Raw genomic sequence first — 23744 nt, 5'->3', positions numbered from 1 at the left:
ATGCCTTTTTGTTTTCTTGCTTTTTCTTTTTATATTCTTCTTCTTGTATTTTGTAGTGTTTTTATATTTCTAACATGCAAATTCTTCATAAACCAATATATTAGTATACAATGCGTACACTTTACTTTTGCAAAACATATTTAAAAAACAAAAGAAGCTAGACAGAAATAAGAGAGCATCTGACCAAATATATTATAAAGCAGCCTGTATAAAGGCATAAAAGCAGAAACAGATATATAACCGAAAGTACAATCTAGAACACAAGGTGCTGCACTTTCTGCGAGCAGTGCTATTTTGCAATGCATGTCTAATTAAAAACCCTACTTTGGATCAAAAAGATATAGCCCGAAATAAACCAGTGTGAATCATAAAGATAAGCAGAAATTTAAATTATTTAATAAAAACACACGCCCAGGCATCTAAAAGCATGGGAAGTGTAGAGCGCAGGCACACAGAACAAGGTCTAAGATTTCGTGAGCTACTAAGCCTGCAGAGGTACATAATTCGCAGTGAAAACCAAGAAGAGGTAGTTATTAACCCAGAGGGCCCTCTGAACCAGCTGCATGCATACATGTACAGAGTCAATGGGATTATGCACAACAAGCGATTTTTTTCTCCTGAGATAGACATGCATAGATGTGCTCTAGTACTTTCAGAGGATGGGGGTGCCAGCCCAGGATATGCATGCACCAAAGAAAACACAGAAGACAGGGTGCATTCTGAGCTATATCAGACGGGCGAAATGCTTGAGTACACAAGAGAGTACTTTACAACTCTTCTCAGAATGTTTCCTTCTGTGGACGGACACTTATCTATACACACGAGCAGCAAGGACTCTTTTTTTGCATTTATCAACAGTAGTAGAGTGAGCGAGCATAAATACAGGATTCTAGCCTCTCTACTTCTTCTAACCGAAGGAATGCCTGTGCAGATGTTAATTGAAAAGAGCGCAGAGAGCACACATCTCATTCTAAGAAAGATGGAGGAGATCAGCCCGCACTTTTCAATTAGCATGGGAAGAGAGTGTGAGAGCGAAAAAGAAAGGGAAGAAGCACAAACCCCCTTAAAAGAGGGCTATACAAATGAGGTGGCTGAAGTCATTAGATTTTTCATACAAAATGGAGAAAACAGAATTCTAAAGAAAGAGGGGCATGTGATTGAGCCAAAGCTGTACAGCGACTTTAAGCTAGGGATGTTTTTGAACACACCAGGCTTTCTTATACAGATGTACATATATGAGTACATCGACACGGTGTATGGTATGCAGTCCTTTTTTGAGTCTGTGCATGCCATACTGTGTGAGTACATGGCGTGCGCGGATAAGAGACTGTCTTCTAAGGCGGAGCAGCTGTTTCACAAATACTTTGCGCCCTGCAGCCATGTCTCTGCTGGTGTGGAGTACATAGAAATAGCAGCGCAGATCCTGTTCTACTTGAACAAGGAGAAGCTACTTCCTTTTTTTCTAAATGAGCAGATAAAGCCAATGCAGGGACAGTCCTGCTACATTCGATCTGTAAAAAGCCTGGAGTCTATCTGCAAAGCGCAGCTTAGTGAGATCGAAAGAGCATGTTCTGCCTTTTCCATGGGATGCACTGACAACAACTCTGAAAAAAGCTACATCAACTGTATGGAGGCTACAGCACTTGCGATGTTCTGCTGCTTTGCATATGACCAGGAGAACCAGATGTATGCAACAGACCACCTAGAGGCGCCCTCTGCTGATCTTGTAAGATTTTTTCGCGTGCACAGACACATGTTCAAAGAAGCCGCGCTGGGGACGTATAATGCGTGGAATAGAGTGGTTGCTGACCTGGACAACCCGAGCATCTGCTACATCAGCCAAAATAGAAACCGCCTTGACACAGGCCTTCTGAATCTTCTCCGCGTGGTTACTGAAGTGGCAGGCATATACCACAAAGAAAAGGAAAACATTGACAAAATAGAGGCAGCCATTAAAGACCGCAACTATTTAGAGGAAAATATGCTCGACCCCCATCTAACCCAAGAGATACAGACTTACATAGAAACGCTGTTTAGGTCGCTCTCTGTGCGAGGCCACTCATTCAAAACTCTGTCAATCAAGTGTGGATTTTTCTCTCCTGTAATTACAGAAAGGGGGCGGGTTGACATTTTTGGAATAGTATGTATGACGTACAAAAGCGCTGCAGTGGAAGAGTCTATATGTTTTGAGATCTTCCCCCTGTTTACAGGAATAAAGATCATGCTAGCTAGAAATATCCTGCCAGACATGTCCACAAACGAAAGCTTGGCGTCTCTTCAAAAGTTTCCCTGTCTTCAAGGCAACGCTTTTATACAGTTCATGCTTCGGCACACCATAGAGCTGTCACTGCACACACACGAAGCAAGCCATACTGTGATGGAGTACATTAAGCTCGGCTCGTCTTTTGCAGGGCGGAAAAGAAACTCAAGCATGAACTGTTTCCTGCTTGCTATGCAGACAGAGGACGAGTTGTACATATTGGACCTGGTCAGATGCCTTCTAGTACTTGCGTTCGATCTAAATCTTCGCAGCCCGCACTATATAATTCGCTTCCTTTCAAACATGATAGCGCCTCGGGTGGTCGACATAGATCTCATGCACAGCGGCCTTGCTACGCTTATTCTGCTTGCAAAAGCGTATAAATACTTCCCGCACATAAAGATTGACCCAGCCATCTACTCGAAGATGGACTGTGTTGAGGTTTCCCGAGTTCTTGCATACATTACCGAGATAGATTCGCCAGAGACTATGAATCGCATACTACTGCTGCTCATATCAGCCAACGAGGCGGGTATTTCAGGATACATAGAACGCATTCTAATATGTCTCCCCAGTGTGTGGCGCATGAAGATACTTATCTGCTTAACCCGCTCTGGCAGATCCGCAAAGTATATTTATTCCATTTTGGAGGCTATGGCAAAAATAAAAAGGGGAAGCGGTGCACACAACATAATTCGGCGCAGTAATAACCTTCTAATAACAATAATCAGCACACTCAGCGAGAAAAAGGAAGAAAGCTACACAAACATTCTAACTGAGTGCTTCGGGATAATAGTCGTACCGGAAGTAGGTGTGCTGTGCAACGTGCCAACAGTGTCTCTTATGCTGCTAAACGAAAGAGTTGCATGCTTTCTTTCTCTAAAACAAAGACTAAGGTTCCTGCACCTGCCAGAAAACTTTGCTAAGTTCAATATAATACTTAGTCTGTACACGCAAAAAATTGAAAGCATTCATAAGGCAACTGCACACACAAATAACCATGTTCAGGTGCACGACTGGTAGTTTTATGGCATGCACGTTTATTTTGGATTTATTATAACCCGTTTTATTATAAAATCTCTGCTGTATCATCTTTTTTGTGAAATTCTTTTTTTCTTCCATCTTGCCTCTAGACAGCAATATGTATGCAAATTACATTACTATAAGACAGAGTATGATATTCTTTAATATTTTTTGCAATATCCTAATACGTACGTTTTATGCTCTGGCCTGCTTCACAGTTCTATAAGGATGCAATTTCATGCTAATAGCAGAAAAGTGATACAACAGCAAAGAGAAGAGTGATGTATTCCTAAGTTCTGCTAATACAGATGGGACCTATCTTAGGAAATGCACTGTGCAGTGCAGAAAAAATGCTCCTATCCAAAAGGCGTTTGGATATGTTTAACTGCACAAAACAAAAATATGCACTAAAACTGCACAGTGTGTGCTATGTGTGTGTCTACTATTTAATTAAGAAACTTTCATGCAGAATCGTAGTGATTTAGATAATAAAATATATAATACAGGCGCACATAAAATATTGCATGAATCTCAGGAGAACAACACATAGCAAGACTATTTTTACTCTTTTGGCATGGCTTAGTTTTCTGGCTGGGGTGGGGCTATGCACAGAACAGACAGCGCCTCTACAAAAAGAAGCCGCACAAAGTATACTGAGAAGAATTCTAGAATTGCCCAAAGAAAGTAATAGTGCAAAAGAGATCAAAGGTGTGTGCGAAAAAAATATGCTGCTATCACACAGTGAAAGTATTAGTTCTAACGCCAGCACAGCGGAGTGGGATGCGTATATTTCTCATACAGAAGCTGGGCTGCATTCATCTGCGATCAATACTTCACCGGAGTGCTTTGAGAGCATACATACTATAGATGGAGTGCGTATAGACGCTCTAGTTAATGAAGTTCTTATTAGTGGTGAACAACTACAGGGTGGGCCGTACTATAAAGACCCAGTAAACCAGGACTTCAATGGAAGCATATCTGGAAACCGCAGTAATTACGGCATGCAGATGGAAATGCTTATGAATAAAAAGTCTAGTTTGGACTCTAAGAATCTAATATATCAGGAAAAGTCCATTGACCTGTCAAATACACACCTTAGCACCAGACAGACTATCTTAATGCACATCAAAGAGTCTTTGAGAAATACCGGTGTAGAAGAAACCATCAAGAATTATTACAAATATAAGAAGAATTTAAGCTTGCCAGCAGGAATGTACCAGGAATATGATAAAATTGCAGAAGATGTTAAAGACCTAACTAAAGCACTAAGAAATCTTCAGAGTCTAAGAATATGTAGTGTGAGCACGATCAAAGAGGAGATTCTTAAGGCCAAAATCATAAATAGCAGCACATATGTGTCAAGAGAAAACTATATATCCGTTTTGTCAATGCTAATAGAGATTCAAAAGATGTACTGTGATCTACTAAATAAAGACATCGAATATGTAAACTGCCTGTCCAATAAAGAAGGCATACTGCACGCGCTGAGAACTAAAGAGGCAGAGGAGAGCAGGAAGAAAGAACAGACCCAGGAGTTGTCTGCGCTAGACGCTGTCATAGCCGCACATGCAGCTAGAATACAATACTACGAAAAGTATATAGAGCGCTTGGTTGCTATACAGAGCTCTTTCAAAGACTGTCAAATAAGAACTGGCGAGATGCTGGGTGCATATATTGATCTCTACATAGCAACGTGTGTGTATGAAGCGCAGGTAAACTATGTATCCATGGTTGGGCATGAATTAAGCAGAACAGAAGCCCAGTTTGATATGAGTCATGCAATCGCGGCACTTAATAGCAGCCTGGGTCTGACATAAAGAATTTCTATGTTTCGTGCGTTATAATTTATAAAGAAGCATGTAAAAACAGTGCCTATTTGCCAAAGGTTCTATGTGCCCTACAAAAGCATAGATGCATTGCGAGTTATTCGGGTGTTTCCATATTGTTTTAATTGTACTCTCTTCTCTGCCTTTTATTAGGTATTATACGATCAGATAGATTACTTTTCTCATAAAATCTAAGCGTATACAACAAGCACACATTTTAATATTAGAATAAAATAAAAATGATCTTCGGGTTTTCGGGGTTATATATTGTGCTTCACATAGATGCAAATTAAAAATGAACAGGAATGTGCAGAGAAATGCAGTTATAACAAGATTGATTGTGTTTTTGGTAGGGGTGGTTTGCATAGCTGAAGTTGGCGTGTATGTGCTTGCATCCAAAGCATCTGGGAAGAAGAGTGATGAATCAGCACATGTGCAGAAGAGTAAAGCAAATCCTTCTTGCACGAGTACAAAGAAGCAAGAGAGAAGTGCTGCTGAAAAAACTGTACCAGAAAAAGAGCTTGGCGCCAACAACAAAAAAGATGATCCTGTAGTTGCTCAGGTGGTAGAAACAAACTCGCAGGGCGCGGAGGAAACGCATGCCACTGCAGTTGTGCATAAAGAGCCTTACCAGGGCGCCCTACCTTTTAATACGATCAGAGACCCTCATATATCTCTAGAAGGTGAGGAATCAACCCACCCAGATACTGCAGCTGTAAATTTGGGTGCGCTGTATGAACTTCCAAGTATCTATGCATACGTAGAAGCACAAATCGATCGTGCTATACACACTGCGTATGCAGACTTACCTACTCTGTCTGAAATACCAGAAGATAAAAAGCCATCTGCTGAGGAGCACCCACAGAAAAAAAACAGCGAAAGAGAGGCAAATGCTCTAGCAAACAACAGTAGAGATGAATTGGCCTCTCAAGAAAGAAACATGAAAATTAAGGCTATTCGGGAGGATATTCGGTATTACTATCTAAACAATGCTGTATATATGGATGCTGGCCTGTTCCCTGACTACGACGAAAAGATGGAAAGAATTGAAACACTTATCTCAGAGATAGACGTATTGGTTGCAATAAAAAAAGATATTGCTCAAGAAGCCATACTCCAGATGGACAACCTAAAAACTACAGAGAAAGCCCGAGACTCCTCAAAAGAGCGCTATGTGCAGTATCTATTTGATCTAGCCAAACTTCAAAGTATCTGCATTGCCATTATGGAGAAAGACTCGAGTATTCTAAACAAAATGGTTGAAAGAGAGGGGCTACTTTGTTTGGTAAGAAAGATGGAAATAACGTATCAAAAGAACACGCCGTACGATGTAGTTCTATTAAAGAAAGCGAGAAAACTGCACGAAGAGAACATGCAGTACAAGGAAGAACTTCTTGTAAGGCTGAATCGCATACTTAAACTGCACAAAGTAAGTCTATTACAAATAGAAAAAATTATAGATGTGTATGTAAAAAATACACAGAAGTGAGTGGATCCCAAAACTGCAAGAAAAATATGTTTTCTTGGATGGCCTTTCATTTTGATAAAGGAACCAAGTGGTAACCCGAATAGCGCAAGTATTTTGCATGTGTCCATAGAAGTATTTATTTTATTTCTCACTTGGAATATTCCTGTCTAGTGTCTATTATCTCTGGCAACAAAGTGCAATATGACATACGCATTTTTTTCATTCCCGCGGATTGCGGCGTGCATGCTAATAAAACGCAAAAATATCTAAGCCTATTTTAATATGTGTGAAGTTCTAGTCGTCTGGCATAGACAGACTTGGTTTCTTAAAGAGAGGCATTGCTAAACTTTAGTATTTATTTGAAAACTCAGCTCTTTAAATAGTTCGGTCTTTAATTTAATTTTCGCATTATTGAAATAAACGAACTATCTAATCTATGCTGCGGTGTGGCAGCAAACACCATTATTAGCTGTTGTTGACAGTGGCATGCATGTCATCAGATGCTACGCCGAGCACACAGCAGGCAACAGCACATTTCTTCTAGAAAAATAGAAAGCCTATTTTGTGTGGATTAAACAGAGCAGCTGCAGCAAATAGTAAATATTCCATCAGCAAAAAATGCATAGAAATTGCATGATTGAAAAAACATTTTTTGGAAGAATCTGGAAGAATCACAAAGAATTTTATCAAAATATATGTATATAATCTAAAATAGATTCTACAGAGAAAAGAAAAATGCCAAGAGAAAATAATTTAAACTGTGCTAAATATTTAACATGTAAGAAATATATCCTTGCCCAGAAACACAAGACCAAAGTGCTTTCTTCTTCGAGGCAAGCCAAATGCGCTAGTTCTAAGAGCAAGTGCAAAACAGGCGTGCCCCAAGAATGGAGCTATATGACAAGGCGCACTCTTTTAGTCATTATGGTTCTTGTTTGTTTCGCTGAAATGGAGCTTTTTGCAGTGGCGTCTGGAGCCTCCTCTAAGAACTTGCAGAATAAAGAGAAGAAGAAGCGGTCTATCAAAAACACAATAATTTCTTTTCTAAACCATGAAAAGAAGAATGGTGTAGACTCAGCAGGCTCAGACAAGCAGAAAACACAAAAAGAAAAGGAAGAAAAAAACAGTAGAGAAGAGAAGAGTATGCGCATTCACTTAAAAGATATAAGTGAAGACCAAAATCCATCTATTTCGCAGAATAACTTACCCGAAACACTAAATATATTGAATATCGAAGAACCTTCTAAGGGCGAAGGTTACATGAAGGAGAAATTGAGTCTTATGGAATATCTAGTGTCGTCTAATGGTGGAAAAAACTTGAATAGTGAAGAAACACATATGCATGAAAAAAACTTGGAGGACCTCGCAAAGCTTTCAGAGTTATTAAAAAATCTTAAAGATTTTGAAGACTTGAGTATTGAAGAACCTCCTAAGGATGAAGAAACCTTGAAGGATCTAAGTATTGAAGAACCTCCTAAGGATGAAGAAACCTTGAAGGATCTGAGTAGTGAAGAGTCTTCTAAGGATGAAGAAACCCTGAAGGATCTGAGTAGTGAAGAGTCTTCTAAGGATGAAGAAGCCTTGAAATATGTGCATACTGCAGAATCTTTGAACTATGCAGAATCTTTGGAGTTTATAAATCCAGAAGAAGAATTTTCTAATATGGAAGCGTGCATAAATGAAATTATTAGCAGGGCTTATGGCGTACCCGTCTATGAAGAGACAGCAGCAGTCTCTGAAAAAATTTATGATCACACATATATACCATCCGTCTCTTCTCTTAAAGAGAATGTGGAGAAAGCTCATAAAGTGTGCATAAATATAAAAAATAACTTGGTGGCAGAAGGAAAAAAAAAGGAATATTATGCCAAATACAAAGAATTTGAGAAAGAAAGAGATATCTATCTACGAATGGCTAAAGATCTGAACTCATACCTAGAATCACGTTTGAAAGTAAAAGAGTGTGTCGCCAGCATTGATGCCTACTGCCTGTCTAATAGTATTAGCATGGAACCAGGTGTATGCAAGGAATATGACACTGCGAAAAAGGAGGTTGATGCTATATCTTTGGAGATAAAAGAACTTGTAAATCCCACAAAAAAGGATATTGAAGATGAGTTTAAAATACTATGCAGCGTGGTAAACAAGTTGAAGGAGCATGAAAATATTCCAGAAACAGAATATAAAGATATTTTAAACGAAGTTCTGGAAGCCAATGCTAAGTTCAATGATATATTTTTAAATGAAGAGAATATTTTTGAGAAACTAGATCGCAAAAACGAGTTGCTGTATTCCATGAGATTTAAAGAGGAAAAATACTTGGACAGTATGAAACAAGACACCAATCAGATAAGTAACGCAATAAAGTCCCATATTAATTATCTGAGTGTGTCAACAAAAGCCAATATTTTCAGGAAAGCTATATTGGACCACCAACGCACAAGTATAGAAAATACAAAGATGGAAATAAGAGAATACACTAGTTATAACAATGCGGAAAAACAACATAAAGACATGAAGGATGCGCTTAAGGAAGCAGAATATAAGCTAATGGAAGCAGAGAATGCGCTAGACCAATACTACGTAAAACATCCAATAGCTGCTATGGAATCAGACATATAGCTATTTATGCCGGCCATGCGCAGTCTGTCTATGATTTCTACCCCCACTAGATAGACATGGATTATATACGAAAGTTTTATTTTTCAGCAAATGGCAAGCACACGCGACAGAGCACTCTGTACACATTATAAAGTAGAGCCAGAACAGTAAAAGCACAGCATATCTCAATATCTAAACAATGAGCTGGAATATGCTGGACTCTGGAAAACAGTAACTATGTGTATATTAAAAGCTTAGTTCTCACATATATTTTTAGATTTGTTTATTTTTATTTTGCAGCGCGCAACTGTTCTATTCGCATAGCAGATACGCATGCATATTATATTAAACCTGAATAAGAGAAGAAATACCTTTCTCAAATGCATATTTGTTGTTTTTATGCAAACATTTTTGGATTAGGCATCTGTAATGCAGATTCTCTCCTAAGATAGAAGCATTTCTACACAACAGGCGTTAAATCCCAGGGTCTGCAGTTCCGTTTTTCGATCAGGATGTAGAATCATGTAGTCAACTGTATATATCGGATCTAGGCTTATACAATTCGGGGTGTGCACACCTTTCTTTTCTAGTCCAGCGTGATCATTATATATGTAGCCTATGTTTGGTGATGTGCTTGCATTGTTTGATGCTACATACGCCACATAATGGTGGGTATAAAAAAGCGCTATTCCATGTGCATTGTAGTTGTGTGCATCACACAGAAGGTTTACAGAATTGCTACTTGTAACAGCTGGGTTTCCAACAACCATGCAGTAGTACTGTCCCCGCCTAACCACTCGCACAAGAAAGACCACGCCGTCGCTCTTTACATCTATGCTTCCCTGTGTAACCTGAAAGTCTATGTTTGCATCGTCTCTTGTGTATAGCCCGCTGAAGTAATTGTTCTTTTTATTCTGAGGAGGCACATAAATGCGCACAGAGCGCTCATTTACTTCTCCCAGGTTAGTAATGCACAGACTGTTCTCAGTACAGACATACCCAAACGCCTTCATAGCAGTAAGCATGAACTCATTCACAAAGACAGGCAGCCGAACACCCTTTTGTTCTGTGTTATTTGGGCAGGGCGTGTCGACAAGGAACAAGGGCTTTGTGCTTGTAGGATTCTCTGTTTCAGGAATGTAGTAGAACACGCATATATCGTTTTGTCCATCAACAACCTCTTTGCTATCTGGCGGTGAGTATCTCCATGTCTTTTTCTGCAGGTTATGCACAAACACGTGCACATGCTCAAACCTCACTTTAAAGATTTTTGAGATGTGCTTTCGCACTTTTACAGTCTCTGAAGGATTAGAAATTTCTGGGATGTACACTGGATGGTATGTGTGCTCCTCGCAGTTCACAAAATGCCTAGTGCACGCACCATGATTTTCATTTGTTAGAATTGCGACTTCGTTCTGATCGCACTCTTCGTATGCAATATCATGCCCAGTCTGATTATTTCCACCTTCATATGGGACTTTGCACTGAATGACCTCTGCCATCCGCACTACGCGCTTTCCCTGGACCTCTAATCCATTGCAGATGTACGGGCAGAATTGGTAGAAGAACACCATCATGTTGTACAAAATTGTATAGGCTTCCTTTGACTGCCCCAAGCTATACTTGTCACGCATTCCATTAGATCCCTTTTCAAAAAGTTTCATCTTCTTATCCAGTATGTGATATATCTTCATCTTCTCTTTATGGATTGTCTCTAATAGCTCGCTATTTTCTTCCTTCTTGTATTCTGCTGCCACTTTAAGTATTTTCTGCAATGATCGCACTACGCTAAAAACATCCGACTTTTCAAATGTTATATTCAGTAATAGTAACTCTAGATAGACATCGCTGTGTTTTGGCACATCATCTGCACTACTCTCAGCGATTGAAATATATGTTTCATCTATTCTCCAAAGATCCATCTGTATTTCGGGAATCCCCAGCAGTATGTGGATTGCTGTGTTTAGAAAGCATGTGTTAGTGCCTTTGTTTAGAAGAATCACCTCTCGTGCATGCATTTCCTTGTCATTTTCTATGTGCATCTTCTGCCTGACCAGCACATCACCAATGCTCAAAAATGGGCTCTCCTTTGAAATTACTACCTCCTCTGCCTCACTATGGTTTTTGTATACCATCGGCGCATGCTTTTTAATTATCTCCTGGAGCTCTTTAACAACCCCTGTCCCAAACTCCTTTTCTATTAGCTGCTCCAGAACAGGGTTCTTCGAAACTTCATCCAAAAGCACTATTCGCATCTGCAGTGACATTCCCAACTCAGTAATAAACACCCAAAGTCCCATCCCTTTCGAGCGCTCTAGCGCTGCACGCACAAATTCGACTTTTTCTTCCTGTGTAAGCTCTATGCTGTCTGTGTACAATAGAGGGCTATAATTTATCTCCGGCACTTTATTTGTCTCTGGCACTGTACTTGACAGAGGTGCCGCTTCATTTGCCTCCAACACTGTCTTTGGCTCTGACACTTCATTTGTCTCCAACACTGTCTTTGGCGCTGTACTTGGCTTTGGAACTGTACTTGGCTTTAGCACTGTATTTGACTGAGTTGCCCTTCTACTTGGCTTCAGCACTGTATATGGCTGAGGTGCCACTTTATTTGTCTTCAGACCTCTATTTGGCTGAGATGCCTCTCTATTTGTCTTTGGAACTATATTTGGCTGAGTTGCCCTTCTACTTGTCTGAGTGTCCTCACTATCTATATACAGCTCACTATCTATATACAGCTCTGTATCTTTCTGAGATTCCTCTCTATTTTTTTGTGTTGCCGCTTCATTTGGCTGAGTTGCCGCTTCATTTAGCTGTGTTGCTGCTTTATTTGGCTGTGTTGCCACACTATTGTCCCTCTCAAGATAGAACAAGAGTGCATATGTACCAATAGCAGCCAATACGCTTGATGCTATTATTATTTTGATAATTCTCAGTTTATTCTGTATCTGCATATTTTACTAGGAGAAATTATTTTGAATATATACTTTTAATTTAGGAGGTGTTATGATCTGTTGTGAAAAAATGTTTGTTGTGTAAACAAACTTTAATAAATTTTTACTTTACAAAATATAAGTGACGATGAGAAATAAGTTATATCCAAGTTTATTATGACTAAGTCTAATATTTCGAAGAGGAAAACTCAGCTCCAAGTGTGTGTCTGGAGAAATTCCATTAAGATTCTTCTATTTTGAATGCCCCTGTTGTAGCTAGAAGCTTCCAAAGGTGTAGCAATGCTAGTATATCTGGCTTGCCTGTGCTGTATTGTATGTGACGTGCCCAAAAGGGGGCGACGAGCTAGTTTGGAGATAATAGTCTAGAATAGAAAGTGTAGTGGTCAAGGAAGTTTTATTATCGTAATTCTGCGGATATTTTTAGTGACTTTGACCTTTTGTGTAAGTGTTGGATGTATTTCTTCTTTCTGACATGTTCCACGTTTTCAGTATTGTTCTTACTATTTTATAGTCAGTCTCTGATATACGAGGAATCTTCCGGAAGTGTCATTTATCATTGATGCACTTTGGTCACGGAATTAATGAAAGTGGGAATTTTACCACAGTATGCTTTACCTAGCATTTTATGAGTTACATGTTATTGGCAGCAACGCCCATACAATCGCTTGTTGACACGAAAAGACATTATTAATGTGTCTATTTTATTATAATCCAAAGTTAAATTAAAACCAAACTGCTTAAAAAGTTGAGTTTTGGAATAATGGACACACTTTAAGAAATTAAGTCGGCATATTATTAAAATACCACCAAATAAGAAAGCGAAAGATAAAAAATTATTTAAAATTACTACTATATAGAGCTGCTAGCAACAAAAGTATATAAGTCTAGTATGTGTGGTGCATTAGCCTTGGTCTATGCAAACTTGGCAAATGCAAATACATATTAAAATAAATCTAGTGTTTTGTACAGCCTTTCTTTTTTAGCATGCCATCTAGTGTTTTATTTCTTAGTATTATTGGGCATGCACTCTTCCAGGTATTTTCCTTTGTAGCCAGTGGCTATGTATGAACTCTACTAATTAGATACATGGTATCCTCACAAGTCTAGCATATGTATTTTATTATTTAAGATTTAGAAGAGCCAGAAAAAACATGCATCTTTGCTTCCATGTAATTCAATATGTATTTCCAGCAATACAAGTATAACCTGAATAACTAAAATAATCTGATATAGCTTGGTCAGACCACTATATTAGGGCATTCGATTTGCATGCACGCTGTACTATTTTAAAAAAGACCTTTCTAAACTGTGTTAGCCCGATTGGCTAGTTGCTATACGAATGTGCAGTAATTAATATTGGCGTAAAAATAAAAAAGATCTGACTGTGCACAGTCTATTAGTTTGTATGAGATTTGCACATGGCATGGGGGACGATCAATGCATCCAAGAAGTGCTAGACTACATACAAATATCTATAGCACTAGTAGTGGTATTCCTCAGAGCTGCAGGCCAGGCAAGAGCACAGCATGCGAATATAACCCGAAATAAAATGCCTCTAGGTGCATATACACCGCCAGATCAAGAAGAGGAAAGCAGGAGAGTCAAAGTAGATCTTAAAAAGGAAGAAAAAGAAGTTTGGCCTTCTACAGCTAAGGCATCTGACGTGCCCTCTATTATGCATATGGCTTCTGGTGCACAGACAGGCAACATGGAAGAGGCTAATTTACAGAATGGTGTCTCAGATAACTGCTGCTGTGGCAAAGGCCATCCAGATGGCATCCGCCCTAATAACTGCTGCTGCATTGGCAAAAGCCCAGAAGCTGCGCAGATAAAGAAAGACGCAAAGAAAGAGAAGCTTATGAAGGCGGTATACAGCGCAATGGATAGACACAGAAAGGAGATGGATAGACTAGCAGAGAAGAAGCACGAAAAAAAAATTGCTGAGGAGGCGAACAAGGCAGAGCATGTAAAGGTCATGAACATATGTTTGGAGGAAAGTATCAGTGCAGACATGTACCGCAAGAAGTACACGGAAATATGCGCCATTCAGAAAACAATTAAAGAGTACTATGAAGTTAATGACAGATGTCTGCCCCATGCCTCATGCCCCAAGTATGAATGTGAAACTAAAGTGCTCAAGGCTCTTTCTGCTGAGAAAGATGCCCTAATAGTGGACAATCGCAGGGCATGCGGTATAGCAGAGGGGCAGGCAAAGAAAATGCAAGTGGCATGCAGCCATCAAAGCAATTCAAGACATCACAAGCTGGCGTTTATTGAAGAGACAGTAAAGTGGCACAGGGATTACACTAATTTGGTGGAGAGCGATCTGGAAGTTGTAAAATGCATGCACAAGCTGGAGAAGCTTTCCTATTCGGTGCGAAAGAAGGAGGCAATGTATGTGAAAAAAGAAGATGCAATACAATTAAACGAAATACTAGGCCTGCAGGAAATATGTGTGCAGTTAATAAAAGAGTCTATTTATCTGCTAAGTAGTGTCTATGAATACAATAAGATGTGCCTGCCTAGAACAGAAAACATTCGAAGGACATATCTACAGTACGATGCAGCTGCAGCTGCGTATGAGGCACAGCAGATTGTGGTAGAAAGTGCACTTATGGCGCTTAACAGAGCAGAGCTAGAGCTGGAAAACCATGCTCTAAACAATGCAGCTCAGCTTCGGCAGAATAATGGGCAGTCCTGCTCTTTCTACAAGTTTTACCTTCGCTATTCATAGCCAGCAAGGCCTAAATGCCTGTATACAACACACATTAATAAATCTGCATTTGGACATATTTTAATTATTTGTATACTAAATGCATAGCTAGAAGACCAAACAGTGCTAGTAATAGAAGTATATTAGAAAACAAGTGAACGCTGTGCCAAGTGTCAAAACTAGAGCAAGAGTATAAATTATCTTTATGGTAGTAGTTATATTGAAAATAATAATAATAAACTGAAAGATGAGTCAAAAGAGAACTTGGTCGAATATCTGTCATATGCAGTATTGGCACAGATGTGCTGCCCGTGTTTATTAGAGTGTGAAATGAAACACTTAATAGAAATTCGTGCTTGTTGCGAACTGCCACATTCAATCGGGAAGAAACAAGCTGCATGTGCAAAAAAGCTGGAAGAGACTCAGAGCCACTGAATAAAATAGAAAATTATGCAAAGGCTCTAAATGTATAGATGTGTATATTGCTATACAGTCTAATGTACGCAGAGCCCAGGATACATGTGTATTACAGGCAATTAAAAGAGAAAAGTCATACAAAGCATTTGTTGAAGCTGCAAATGCGTGCCAAGCATATGTGCAAGCTACAAGACAGGCTGACTTTGCATTTTGCCGGGAAAAGAGTCATCAGTAAGGTATTTCCTATGGAATGCACTGTTCAGAACTCTTAGAATATATTAAAAGTCTAATTGCTTGTCATTATTTCAATCTAGCTCCATCCTTAGTTTGTAGTATATGCGCTGTGTTTTCCTACTTGAAGTGTTAGACTTGGTCATACTAAATTCGGGTTATTTCTTGCATTCTATTTATAGGCCTTCTTCAGCACAATACTTGGCTTATAGATTCTGGAAGGATTTTCTGTGCTTTTCTCTGGAAAGGATTAATTATTTGCTCAAGGGAGAATAACGGGCCAAAAGTCAGAATCGCCAGGAATGGCTTGCGCGCAAACAAGCAAAGCCTCTTGCAGCATATTGTCTTACGGCTAAATTCTGGAAGGCAATCACTGACGCTATTATACATCGCTGGCCCAGAAAGAGGTGTATAAGCTCTTAAGGAAGAAAATCCCAATGCTTCGCATAGCAGTAAAGAGAAAAGAGTAGTTTAATTTTAACCATGTTAATTGAAAAAGCTTTACACTAAATAAGCAAAAAGCGCAATAGCTGAGGCTTCTTGGAAATAGTAGAGAGAAAGTTTTTTATTGCAATTTATAAAAACTCCTCTAGATAAAGAAGTGTCCACCTTTATACATTCCATGAGTAGATGGGATTCATTGCGAATATATGCGCATGAACTCTCTAAACTTAGAAATGGAGCTTTCATCAATACAGACATGCTTCTTCAGCTGTCTGAGATTATTAACAATCTGCTGTGTATCGACATAGTCCGGGCCATATTGTTCGTACTTAGTGCTGCGAATGGCATGAAAGTTTGTCTTAGCCAACTTAACTTTTAGATTTGCTTCTCTAATGAGATATACGAACCATATATAGTGAAGATTGTTTATTATCTCATCTTTCTTATCTGGATATGCCTGTGCTATAGCCTTATCAACTGCATCAGCATACTTCATATCCCCCGCCTTAAACATATATTCATAAATAGGCTTGGTCACTTTAAAGCCTAGTAGGTTGTACATTCCTTTCCCATCGTATTTATCAAAGTGGTCTATGCAGTATTTAATCCACTGTATGAAGATATTTATATCGCAATCCAGTATATACTTGACAAACCAATAGTATCTTATGTATCCCATGTCTTTTTGGTACCTTTTCTCCTTGAGTTTTATATTTGGGTAGTTGAGATTGCTACCGCTTTTACTAAGCAGGCCCGAAAAAATAATTGGGGGAGACATTCGCGATATAATAGACCCGTTATTTAGCTCTGTGCTTCCTATTATGTTGGAGGTAAAACGAATAATGGGGTGCTCTGGGAATAGCTTTTGATTCATGCTATACAAGATAGAATAGGTGAACAAGCTCTTTTTGTAGCTAAAGTCGTTAATCTTCTTGACCAGCAGCAGTCTATTGATGTCTGTGAAGTTTTTCTTAATGGTCTTGCGTATTTGAGCCTTTATAAACTCTTCGTTATTCTCGAGTGTGTCAATCTTTCGTATTTCATACGCAGCATATACAGCAAATAGATTTTCAACAAATGTAGCTGCATTTTTACACATGCCTGCTATTCCATCTACTTGTTCGATTCGAGTGTCCTTAATCTTCATAACAGCAGGCTTCATATTGATAGTGCTATGCCCTTCAGATATGCCCAAAAATATTGCATTCTTGATGCCACTATGCCCAAATGCTATGGTAATCTCACCAGATATATCATATCGCCCTTCGATACATGTATGACTTTTAAGCTCAGAAAACTCTATTTCTACACTTTCTGTCTTGGATAGACGTTTAAGTAGTGCCTTTGTGTACTCTTCAATCGAATTGGATAGTTCATCCTCCAACCCTCCTTTTTTCTCCTTTAAACGTTGTGAAAAACCAAGTATTTTCTCCTTTTCGTCTTTAGAAATATTTACTATTTCAGCAATAACCATAAGCATATTTATAATACCAGGTTCTAGCTCATTTCTATCCCTGCAGTATACAATTCTAGGCTCATTTAAGCACGCAACAACTCTGCACCAGTTCTTCTGAAAGTTGGCCTTTGTTGTGTCAAATGGCTGATTTTCTGGAGAGAAGAATTCTTTAAGCTCTTTAGAGACATTCCCCATATGATCAGTTTTATACGTAAAGTCAGATGGATCATATGCCAAGCAGCAGAAGAGGGAGAGAATCATGCACTCCACACAGTTGCTGTAGTTTTCCAACTGGTTAGTAGAAAACATTCCCAATTTTCGGTTGTACCGAGGAACAGACTTGTATATAGGAATCTGTGTGCTGTTTATAAATGGGAAAACTCGATATGTATTTAAAATCTCTTGAGTTTTTTTCATTAGAGCCATGCAGTCTATTCCTACTTCAGTTCCAGCAGGCTTGAATAGTCTGTCATACACACAATCATCTTTACTTGGAGCTTCTGTCTTTGGCGCATACTTCTCTGTCATTGCATGTATTGTCTGAACAAACTCTTTTGCACGCTGTGCACTGTCTATGAACTCAAATATGTATGACTGAATCAGGAACTTGGGGCTGTCCAGAAACTTTCCTGTGGCAACCTCCTCCAGTGAGCACCTGTCCATCATTAGACTTAGCGCTTCAGAATTTGTTGCATTTTCCTGGAAGAAGTTGATTAATTGCTTAACCTTCTTCTGGCTGAGCATTTCCACACTATTAGTTGTAGGTTCCAGCCAGGGGATTCTCATAGGGACTGTGAAGTATATTTCGTTTTTTTTGTTTGTTTCATATACCTTTAGTACATCTTTGGTGACTTCAATAGGAATGTCCACTCCCTCAGAGAAAAGAAGTAGCATGGCCAGAATCTGCAAAGAGTGCTTCTCTGTTGTCTCTGCTCGAAGGAACTGAACAAAGGACTGGTTTCCCCGTGTCTCTATGGTTATGTCTCCAGTGGGCGATGGAAACAGCTCAATAAGATGCTTATGGTACTTTTCGGTGTAAATATCCATTTTATTATTGGACTGTGCTGTATACGCTTTGTCTTTTTGTTCATTTCGGGTGTATGTATAGCTCAAATTTGATGGGCCAGAGTTATTTATATTTTCTTCTAAACTGTACTTTGTATTAATCTGCGGAGCAAAGAATCTTTTGTTGTACATACAGTCCATTTTCTGGTAGATGTATCCCCGGAGAAAGTTAAGAGAGCCCTCTGGATTTATTCTTATAGGAGTTGCATCCGTTGTAATTTCAAACTGCAGAGTGGCCTCCATCTCGTCCAGTGTCATGTATGCTCTGTGCGTGTTCACCAGTAGAACGCCAATTAAGGCAATCGCCTTGATCCAAATAACTAAAAAAATCATTTTCATTAAATAAAATAAATCATTTTTAATATATAGTAACAGATAAACTTAAGAGAAGTTGTAAGGCATTTCTATTTGTTTTCGGATTATATACGTTGATCAATAGTTTTCACACAGTATCATGCAACGAAACATTTATGTGCGGGGGTTTATTCTATTGTTCTATCAAGCTGGAGGAAGTGCCATAGTGTGTAAATAGCACCTATTGCTGTGCGAGGAACTTTTATTATTGTAATAAAAATATTTTAAGCAGGGTCTCTTGCTTAGTTGTTTAGGTCTGGCGTTGTATAGCAAATAACACTAACTGGGTGCACTAGCAGTATTGTATTTGTGGTGAAGTGCCCAAAAGTCCAAGTGTGCTAGAAAGAAGAGGCTGGTTTGTGAGGTGTGGGCTTTTCTAGGTGCTTGGGGAATACTGGATGTAGCTTATGGGTCTATCGCATGCTATCTTTGGTGCCTGTGTGCTGAATGTGCATGAGCACGCATAGCCTGAATACAAAAACGCCATACTATATTCAGCCTATGTGTAGTATAGTGCAGAATGCATGCTAGTCTGTTGTAAGTAAAAGATTATACATATAACTATCAATAAATACTTGTTTCGTTTTCTATTTGCCTTTAGTATGCTGCTCTTTCTGTTTCCCTCTTTCTTCTCTCCTTGTGTTTGACGAGTGGTGGTTCTCTGGGATGTGCTACTTTTCCTCTTTTCTCTGCCTCTTATGCTTTATTTCTCTTTTTATACCTATGTAAAATAAACTACTCTATTAAAAGAAATATACACTTTATTTCCCAATATATACAAGAATAAAAATACAAGAAGGACACTGAAAGAGAAGAAAAGGACAAAGTAAGCATATGTATATAAATGAAAGAATAGGCAGATAAATAGAGAGTATGGATGTATTAATAGGTATATGCACTGCTAGACCAGTAGAAGGTCTATTAAGTGAGATGTAGAGACATAGTACAGTGTATAGAAAATATACTAGCCAGAAAGTGCAGTTAGACCATAAAGGAGCATCTGTCTATGACTGAATGGTCTGTTGTATGTGAGTGCATCTACTGGCATTTGACCAGCAAGCATGTTCAGCTGGCAGAGCACAGGGAGAACACAGCCAGCCACAAAACAGCCCAGAAAGAGCAGGCCACTCAGGCACAAATAGGCAGACGCTTTAGTGGCACATTGCTGGCTTGGAAAAGGGATTTGTGCCCTCAAGGCAGGGATAACAACAAGCAAACGCGTGAATATATACGTGTGTAAGACTAGTTAAATTTTATTATATTTTGTTGCAGAAATGCACTCGATATAGCTCGAATTCTCTTCTGTGGGATTTACTAAACAAATTACTGCAAAAATATTTGAAGGTTGCAGTGTTAAAATATGAACATGAAAGGAAAAATACATGTGTTGGTTTTCCTTGCCTTGCGCGCATGAAACTCTTTACCTGGGTTAGCAATGTAGAAAGTATGGGTTGGCTATTGCCTTCTGGGCTTTGGTTAAAGGCTAATACTATATAAGAACCTCTGCTTGTTTTATTTGGCTGCAATCAAGTGATTGAGTAGGTAATATATATTGCCACTTGCCATACGTATCTAATAAGATTCTACTTTCATGGCGTCAATTTGATAGACTTCTCTTTGAGGCCTATAAATAGGCGACGAGAAATAAAATATATCCACATTTGTATGAACAAGTCTAACACTTCAGAGAGAAGAAATCAGCTACATAAATATTTATACAAAAGAAAGAACAGACAGATACCTATCAGTCTACTAGCAAAGGTGCTTCTTATATGCATGCTTTTATCTATGCAGAATGTCTTAGGGTTATTAAGCGAAGAGGACATGAATACAGTGATAAGAGTATTATTAAGTGGAACAAAAGGTAAGGTGAGCATTAAAATAGGTGGGAATATTAGCCCAATTATTCTATATGCATATGGAAAGGTTGATATTCTTTACAATAATCGATTTACTGATTTATACATAAAAAAATATTATTTTACATCACCGAATAAAGGTCTTTTCTGGATAAGAGATTCAACAAACGACATAGCTAGAGAAGAGGATTCAGAGGGAAATAGGCTCCCGAATAGAGTTGTAGACCACTACAATGCACTGATTAACATGTTCCCTTCCCCATATGAAAAAATAAGCATCTATCCGAAAGAAGGCTGCAAAGACTTTTTCACCTCTTTCTTGAAGAGTGACCCTGTCAAGGAATATGCGCATAACATCCTTGCAATACTTTTTCTGCGGGCAGAGGGAGTGCCTGTGCCGCTGATAATTGAGGACGAGGAAAGCGCATGCCCAAGACTTACATGGACAGATGAGTTCAATCCAGAGCAATCCTTCAGTGTTCCCATATGCATTGCTAGTGCAGAAGAGCAGGAAAGCAGTGACTCTAATGAAGAAGCAAATATAAAAAAAAGTAGCAGTAAAATAGTGCAGACTATTAAGTACTTCCTTAATGCAGAGTCCTGCCAGGAGCTTGAAGAGAGTATAGCGCTGAAGGAATCTGCCGAGAAAGAAGTTTATTGGAAGAATGAGTTTACTAAGACCCCAACATGGCTTATACAGTCATACATATACTACTATCTGGAAACTATAGATGATATAGATAAACTCTACTATAATATAATCAAAAAATTGGTGTTTTGTAAGAATAAGTATCCACTTGGTAGTAATTATAGAAATATTGCACAGAAGTTCTTTGAAAAGTCCTTTATGTGCGAAGGTGAAGATACGCAGTCAGACGTGTTAAAGTGGTGGGGGAAGATAAAAGAGTTTGAAGGTATGGCTGAAGCTAGTAAAAAAATCCGACTACTTCCCTTTGCAGATAATAGCCTGCTCCCTACCAAAATAACAGTTGGAGCAAATACCCAAGGGAGTGTACAGCCAGAAGAATGGCTAATTTCAAGTGACATAGAGTCTGTGCTGCTTACTTTATTATGCTGCATTGCATATGACCCGAAGACAGATAAATACAATTTTGACCATCTTCCATACATGTCAAAGGAAGTGAAGAGTCTGTTTGCCATGCCATCTAAAAACGCGAGTACCTCTAGCGATTCATCCGAAACAAGTGGAAATCCAGATATAAACAACCCACCAAGCAGTAATACGCCTGTCATTCAGGTAGGGCAGAAAATACCACAAGAGGTTCAGAAAAAATGGAGTAAAATAATTAAGAACTTGGTGAAGCGCAATACATACATAAGTTACACAACACTAGAGAATAATAAGCGTGTGATTGAACCAGATATTTTAAATATTCTCATAATAATGATAAAAGTTACAGGACTGGACTGCAGTAAATATATAGAGCAAATACACGAGTACAGAGAAAGACTACAAGATCGAGAGCAGATGGATGGATCTTTCGGAATAACCTGTTTTACAAAAGGAATTGCAGAGTATGCAGAAGTAATATTTTTTCATATGACAAGAGAATTCTTAAAGAATAAAACACTTGCAGATGTATTCTCAATATCTTCTACATCTTCTAATGATAAGAGAATAATGCTTGTGAACTTTGTGGATTATAGTATTCAGATAGTGAATAATAAAAACTATTTGACTGGAAGTATAGTGATCCACTATGTAACAAAATGCAGGAATCAGTCGATAGTTATTCGTTTTGTGACACCAGAAAAAGTTCATTTAGGAATTCGTAAGTGTGCTGTAAATTCGGGTTGTTCTAAGTTACAGATAGAAATACCCAAGATTCCAATAGACAGCTATATTCTGCATGTTCTTTCTGAATATGTAAAAACCATAAACCCACCCGAACCCAGTGATATAACCCGAAAGTTTCAAGCACTCCAAATGCCCAGAATGCTGCCTCGAACACCCTAAGTTCTAGTAAATATTTTACAATGGTCTTGCTCTTAGACAGTAGGTGAACTGCCAGAAGACTTAACTTGGAAGGGCTCGGATACTCAAAGAATAGCTCATAGATTGTCCATATAACTCTATACGCACAATTCAACTCTCAGCAGCCTTCTGACTGCTATCCAAGTGTTTGCTGTTTGATAGCTGCTTTACTGAAGTTTTGCTAGTGTTATAGCTAACTCTTCACTAACCAGAAAATAATTTATTTTGCTAGTATTGGTTTTGTAGGAAATTATTTCTGTGCTTAAATAGAGCTTTATGGAGAAGAGACAGTTGTCTTTTTTCTTTTACTCTATCTAGTTTGCAGAGAATTCTCTGAAATTTCCCAAGAGCGCAAGATTATTAATAGGAAGGATATTCAATAAATATACTTTACTTTAAAGCATTCTAAATGCAACAGTTGTGTGTTGCTAATGCAAGAAAGTCTATTAAGTGAATATATAGACATAGTACAGTGTATAACAGATACACTAGCTAGAAAGTGCAGTTAGCACATAGAGAATGTTTCTGTCTATGACTCAGATGGTCTGTTGTATGATGGCAGACTCAGAAATAGAGCCATCCAAGACAGAAAAGTCACAACTATCCAAGTATGCATGCAGTAGAGTGGAAAGAGAGTGGATATGCGCAAATACAAGAGGTATCCAGCAGAATACCCTCAGTATAACACACTCTGCACACTCTTCTGTGTATATCCTGCAGTAGTGATCTTGACTCAAATTGTTAAATACTAATATGCTTTATACAAGTATATAGAGAAGTAGCAGAGTATTAATATAAATATAAAAATAAAAATGATCTTTAGATATACAATATATTCGGGTGCAAAAATGCAATAAATAGAATGAGAGTGGATTCTAAAGAAGAGATAACCCAAATATGGCAGTACCCGAATATCATACGGTTATTATTCAGTGTTCTCTGCGGGATGGCAGTATATTCATTAATAGAGTATCTATGGGAGGCATTTCATCAAAGATACCCTGGCATACCCACTGCAATAAAGACAGGCACTAAGGCAAAAAGTGCAGAAAAGGAAGAAGTGTCTAATGATAGCCT

The 23744-nt window shown here is 38.6% G+C and overlaps 10 protein-coding genes across 10 annotated transcripts; 7 read left to right on the top strand and 3 right to left on the bottom strand.

Annotated features, from left to right (window-relative positions):
- Positions 1–427: 427 nt before the first annotated feature.
- NESG_00010 (uncharacterized protein) lies at positions 428–3283 on the top strand (the record flags this gene model as incomplete). The annotated part of the gene is made up of 1 exon (XM_053047671.1): positions 428–3283. The coding sequence occupies one exon, from the start codon at positions 428–430 to the stop codon at positions 3281–3283; it is 2856 nt and encodes a 951-aa protein (XP_052905496.1).
- Positions 3284–3807: 524 nt separating this feature from the next.
- On the top strand, positions 3808–5100 carry NESG_00009 (uncharacterized protein; the record flags this gene model as incomplete). The annotated part of the gene is made up of 1 exon (XM_053047670.1): positions 3808–5100. One exon carries the CDS (start codon positions 3808–3810, stop codon positions 5098–5100), a length of 1293 nt encoding a protein of 430 aa, XP_052905495.1.
- Positions 5101–5404: 304 nt separating this feature from the next.
- NESG_00008 (uncharacterized protein) lies at positions 5405–6598 on the top strand (the record flags this gene model as incomplete). Its single annotated transcript, XM_053047669.1, has 1 exon — positions 5405–6598. One exon carries the CDS (start codon positions 5405–5407, stop codon positions 6596–6598), a length of 1194 nt encoding a protein of 397 aa, XP_052905494.1.
- A 714-nt stretch (positions 6599–7312) lies between these two features.
- Positions 7313–9199, top strand: NESG_00007 (uncharacterized protein; the record flags this gene model as incomplete). The annotated part of the gene is made up of 1 exon (XM_053047668.1): positions 7313–9199. One exon carries the CDS (start codon positions 7313–7315, stop codon positions 9197–9199), a length of 1887 nt encoding a protein of 628 aa, XP_052905493.1.
- A 422-nt stretch (positions 9200–9621) lies between these two features.
- Positions 9622–12132, bottom strand: NESG_00006 (uncharacterized protein; the record flags this gene model as incomplete). The annotated part of the gene is made up of 1 exon (XM_053047667.1): positions 9622–12132. The coding sequence occupies one exon, from the start codon at positions 12130–12132 to the stop codon at positions 9622–9624; it is 2511 nt and encodes an 836-aa protein (XP_052905492.1).
- A 1423-nt stretch (positions 12133–13555) lies between these two features.
- Positions 13556–14866, top strand: NESG_00005 (uncharacterized protein; the record flags this gene model as incomplete). The annotated part of the gene is made up of 1 exon (XM_053047666.1): positions 13556–14866. The coding sequence occupies one exon, from the start codon at positions 13556–13558 to the stop codon at positions 14864–14866; it is 1311 nt and encodes a 436-aa protein (XP_052905491.1).
- Positions 14867–14930: 64 nt separating this feature from the next.
- Positions 14931–15245, bottom strand: NESG_00004 (uncharacterized protein; the record flags this gene model as incomplete). Its single annotated transcript, XM_053047665.1, has 1 exon — positions 14931–15245. The coding sequence occupies one exon, from the start codon at positions 15243–15245 to the stop codon at positions 14931–14933; it is 315 nt and encodes a 104-aa protein (XP_052905490.1).
- Positions 15246–16130: 885 nt separating this feature from the next.
- On the bottom strand, positions 16131–18797 carry NESG_00003 (uncharacterized protein; the record flags this gene model as incomplete). Its single annotated transcript, XM_053047664.1, has 1 exon — positions 16131–18797. One exon carries the CDS (start codon positions 18795–18797, stop codon positions 16131–16133), a length of 2667 nt encoding a protein of 888 aa, XP_052905489.1.
- Positions 18798–20477: 1680 nt separating this feature from the next.
- NESG_00002 (uncharacterized protein) lies at positions 20478–22649 on the top strand (the record flags this gene model as incomplete). Its single annotated transcript, XM_053047663.1, has 1 exon — positions 20478–22649. One exon carries the CDS (start codon positions 20478–20480, stop codon positions 22647–22649), a length of 2172 nt encoding a protein of 723 aa, XP_052905488.1.
- Positions 22650–23529: 880 nt separating this feature from the next.
- Positions 23530–23744, top strand: NESG_00001 (uncharacterized protein; the record flags this gene model as incomplete). Its single annotated transcript, XM_053047662.1, has 1 exon — positions 23530–23744. A coding segment is annotated over one exon (215 nt), but the record flags the coding sequence as incomplete, so codon positions are not given.

The sequence above is a fragment of the Nematocida ausubeli genome (genome assembly GCF_000738915.1).
Source record: "Nematocida ausubeli strain ERTm6 chromosome Unknown supercont2.1, whole genome shotgun sequence".
Classification (NCBI taxonomy): domain Eukaryota; kingdom Fungi; phylum Microsporidia; genus Nematocida; species Nematocida ausubeli.
Note: the sequence above shows the minus strand (reverse complement) of the source record. Positions and strands in the feature narration are given on the sequence as shown.